The following is a 4,730-nucleotide window of genomic DNA, read 5'->3' on the forward strand; positions in this document are numbered from 1 at the left end:
GCTGGTCTCGCTACCTGCATATGAATGACAATCAACCAGAAAAATTGTGGCCCACAATCTCACTGTAAGCAGTTAAACATTGCAGAAAATTCAACAGTCAGGACGCCAACTGTTGTATTACATATACTATATCATTTTGCATGCTAATGGACCAAGTAGAACAGACCCCCAACTCCCCCCCCCCGTGAACATTTCAAAAAAATTGTCCATGGTAAAATTTCCAGTGGACACACTTCAGTTCTCCTGCATCCAAATAGCCATAGCCTTGCTCTTGTTCACTCAAGCCAAGAGCACCACAGAGGACACGCATGCGGTGCATCCAAATGATGTGATCCCCAGCTGTGTTGCTAGTGAGAGGTCAGCCCTTCTTTCCTTCAGGGCAGGTCTATCAGACCCTGCCAACCTCCTTTCATCATGGAAGGGTGACGACTGCTGCCGATGGAAGGGCGTGTATTGCCACAGCAGAAACGGACATGTTGTCATGCTGGATCTGCAAGGCACTTATTGCAAAAACGGCGATAGGACGCAGGTGCTAGCAGACAATATAAGTTCCTCATTGCTTGGTTTACAGCATCTACGGTATCTCGATCTCAGTTGCAACAGCTTCGACAAGATACAAATACCGGAGTTCATGGGTTCTCTCCATAAGTTGAGATATCTCGACCTATCATGGTCACAGTTCACTGCGAGGGTACCGCCGCAGCTCGGTAATCTCTCCAACTTAAGATACTTAAATCTTAGAACCGTATATTATGAGAGTTATGATTATTCTTTCCATCATGGAACATACTCCACTGATATCACGGTTAACTTCCCTTGAGCACCTAGATATGACTGAAGTGAACCTCAGTACAATTGCTCACTGGCTTCCCGTGGTGAACATGCTTCCAACTCTGAAAGTTCTTCGCCTTCCCCTTTGCCAGCTTAGAAGTAGCCCTGATTCTCTTCTGTTCTCAAATTTGTCATCTCTTGAAACACTAGATATTTCAGGCAACCACTTTCATAAATGTAGCGCACCCAACTGGTTTTGGGATTTAACTGGCCTCAAGAATCTAGATATCTCGTTCAATGGTTTCTATGGACCGTTTCCGGACGAGATAGGTAATATGACCTTGATTGTGGAGCTTGATTTTATCAGCAAACAACATTGTGGGCATGATACCATCGAACTTAAAGAACCTATGTATTCTGGAGGGATTGGTTTCTTTCATGAACAATATCAACGGGAGTATAACAGAGTTATTCCATCGATTACCCAGCTGTTCACAGAATAAACTATAAAAGTTGTTTCTACCGGACAGCAACCTGACTGGAAGCCTGCCGACTACACTAGTAGAGCCCTTGAGAAACCTGAGCTGGATGGATCTCAGTGATAACAAACTCACTGGTCATGTGCCGGTGTGGATAGGAGAGCTCACACAGCTAACCAAGTTGGTCCTTTACTCTAATAACCTGGACGGGGTCATGCATGAAGGCCATTTATCACGTCTAGCTATGTTAGAGGAATTGACATTGTCCGACAACTCCATTGCCATCACACCGAGTCCAACTTGGGTTCCTCCTTTCAGCCTAAATTGGATAGGACTTCGGTCCAGTCAGCTAGGGCCTAGATTCCCAATGTGGCTTAAATGGCAAACACACGTAGTGAGTCTTGATATATCAAACGCAAGAATAAATGACATGCTACCAGGTTGGTTTTGGATAGCAACTTCCTCAGTAGACTATCTGAATATACAAAATAATCAGATTACAGGAGTGCTCCCATCAACAATGGAATTTATGAGAGCAGAGGTAATGGATTTCAGTTCTAACCAGCTTGGTGGTCCAATACCTAAACTTCCCATCAACTTAACTGACCTGGATCTCAGTCGGAACAATCTAGCTGGGCCACTACCATTAGACTTTGGAGCTCCAGGGCTTGAAACACTTTTTCTATATAACAACATGATCTCTGGGGCCATTCCATCTTCTTTGTGCAAATTACAATTTTTGCAGTCGTTGGATCTATCAAGAAATAACCTCAATGGATCAATTACCGATTGCCTAGTCAACAAGTCCAGCACAAACATGACAGACCTGACTCTGAGCATCGTTAATCTAAGCTTGAGAAACAACAACCTCTCTGGTGAATTTCCTTCACTTCTCCAGAAATGTCCACAACTCATCTTTCTTGATCTCGGACATAATCAATTCTTTGGGACTTTACCAGCATGGATTGGGGAGAAGCTATCATCTTTGTCATTCTTACGACTGAGATCCAATATGTTTCATGGTCAAATTCCAGTCGAGCTTACGAAGCTTGTTGATCTTCAATATCTGGACCTTGCATACAATAATTTATCAGGGAGCATACCGAGATCTATTGTTAATTGTACAGGCGTGACACAAACAAGAGACAACTTTGATGATCTTCATAATGCGTTAACTTCTGGAAGAGAGTATGGTGAAAATCAAGCAGTTGACTATGCCGAGAATTTCACGATACTCACGAAAGGTCAAGAGAGACTATATACAGGAGAAATCATATATATGGTGAATCTTGATTTATCTTGTAACAGTATTACCGAAGAGATCCCTGCAGAAATTGGCGCTCTTGTAGCATTGAAAAACCTGAACTTATCATGGAACAACTTCAGCAGAAAAATCCCTGAGAATATTGGCTCCTTAATTCAAGTGGAGTCACTTGACCTATCACACAATGATTTGTCTGGTGAAATCCCTTCAAGCTTATCGGCTCTCACGTCACTGAGTCGCTTGAACCTGTCCTACAACAATCTGAGAGGAAAGATACCAACAGGAAATCAACTGCAAACACTCGAAGACCCAGAATCTATTTATATCGGCAACCCGGGCCTTTGTGGCCCACCACTATCGTGGAATTGTTCAGAGCCTGAGCCAGTTCCATCTACTCGAGACCGAGAGCACCAGAAAGATGGAAGCAGCGACATGGTTTTGCTTTTGTTCGTCATAGGTTCTGGATATGTGATGGGTCTATGGGTGGTCTTCTGCACCTTCTTGTTCAAGAGGAGATGGAGTGCTGCTTGGTACTTGCTCTGTGATAGCCTGTATGACTGGGTTTATCTGCAAGTGGCTGTTATCTGGGCTTCCTTGAGAGGTAAAATTAATGGATAGAAGCTGAGATGAGATGACCATCAACTGGTTATTGGTTTGCTCTCATTTAATGCTTTTGAGATTTATCATGAATGTATCAATCAATGTTTAGGTATTGTACTGGAACTAGTCAGTATATGTATTCAAGGCGCATTCCATCGACTGAGATTGGTATGCTGTTTTTCGTATTCTACTAGAACCAGCATTGGTTCTTGGTTTGATCTAGACATGTAATTTGATATACTCTGGAGATTTATCATGAATGTATCAATCGATATTCCAGTGTATTGTACTGGAACAAGTCATGCGCATGTATGTATTCTAGGTGCACTGTATTGGAACTAGCCATGCACATGTATGAATTCTAGCCATGCACATGTTCTTCAGCTCTCTTTGATTATTTGGTTTTGGCCTGACCATTTTCGAATTGTCGAACTGTATCCCCATCCTGTGGTAATGACCGTGTTAGTTGTCTGCCTCTGCTTTATAGTAGTATAAATCAGCATATTTGCTCCGCAAGTGCTGTTGTGCATCCTTGCATGTGTTTATTGGGTTTGGGGGTACATTTTAGCCATGTAAGCTGAAGATCAAAGTGTCATGTTTAATTTGTTATACATGTATGGTTTCAGTTAATTTGAGCACAGGTTCCTTCACTTGCATTATCGCATAAGTGCACATGTTATTCCATATGTGCAGGGAAAATGTGAGTTAAGATAATGCTTGTATCTTGTAGATATTCGCTCTGTTAGTTTCTTTAATTCAGTCCTAGAAATAATTTATTTCATTCAGTCCTAGAAACTTCTGCATATTGTGCAAGTTGGGGTCCATGATTAGAGGTGGGATCCAATATTGTGCTACGGCTATCTTACCATATTACGGGTACCAAGGTAGAAACTAATGGCCACTTAAGCCAATGTTGCAAACTAGTCTTTCTCCTCGCTTGACGTGTTAATTAATACTCCCTTCGTCCCAAAATTCTTGTCTTAGATTTGTCTACACACGAATGTATCTATTCACATTTCAGTATTAGATACATCCAGATACTTCGATATTTCTTCACGCCGGGAATTACAGATAATGATAGAAAGAGAGTGGAGGGGGAGGGGGTCTTGTAGGTGAAAATACACCCACCATGAATCTTGTAGAGTAACATTCTTGGACCATCGAGTACGTCAAAAATAGTTGTAGAAGAACGGCATTCAGCTTCAGGTTGCTCTCAATTCCTGGCTCCACTCCACTCTCCAGTGGCTGTAATTAAATTCCAAGTCATGAAGACCTGGTCCAGGTCTGCTACCTCTTATCCCAAAACGTATAACAGAGGGAGCTCCATGAACAAGGACAAAACGGAATACTGACCTTTATCATGCAAATGACTGGTGTTGAAGTTCACACGTAGCACAAGGTATGTGCCCTGTCTATAAACGACAATAAGTAGCAACAAATTTCGCCTCCGATGTCATTGTAAGCAGTCAACCATCACAGGAAATTCAGCAGTCAGGAGACCAAGAATTGTTCTTTTTTCTGGGCCAGGTGACACCTTGAGTTGGATCTACATATACATCACACATGCATGGGGTGTCCTGCACCAAGAAAAACATATAGCCAACCCTCAAAAGGAA

General features: G+C 42.3%; 1 protein-coding gene across 1 annotated transcript; it reads left to right on the forward strand.

The window, feature by feature from the left end:
- Positions 1-208: 208 nt before the first annotated feature.
- On the forward strand, positions 209-3,393 carry LOC125527280 (receptor-like protein EIX2). The gene is given in 3 exon segments (XM_087529393.1): positions 209-804; positions 806-1,130; positions 1,132-3,393. Coding segments are annotated over 3 exon segments (2,922 nt in total). The 3' UTR covers positions 3,133-3,393.
- Positions 3,394-4,730: the final 1,337 nt, after the last annotated feature.

This window comes from Triticum urartu, chromosome 6A (genome assembly GCF_056163025.1).
Source record: "Triticum urartu cultivar PI428250 chromosome 6A, HENAU_Tu73, whole genome shotgun sequence".
Lineage (NCBI taxonomy): Eukaryota > Viridiplantae > Streptophyta > Magnoliopsida > Poales > Poaceae > Triticum > Triticum urartu.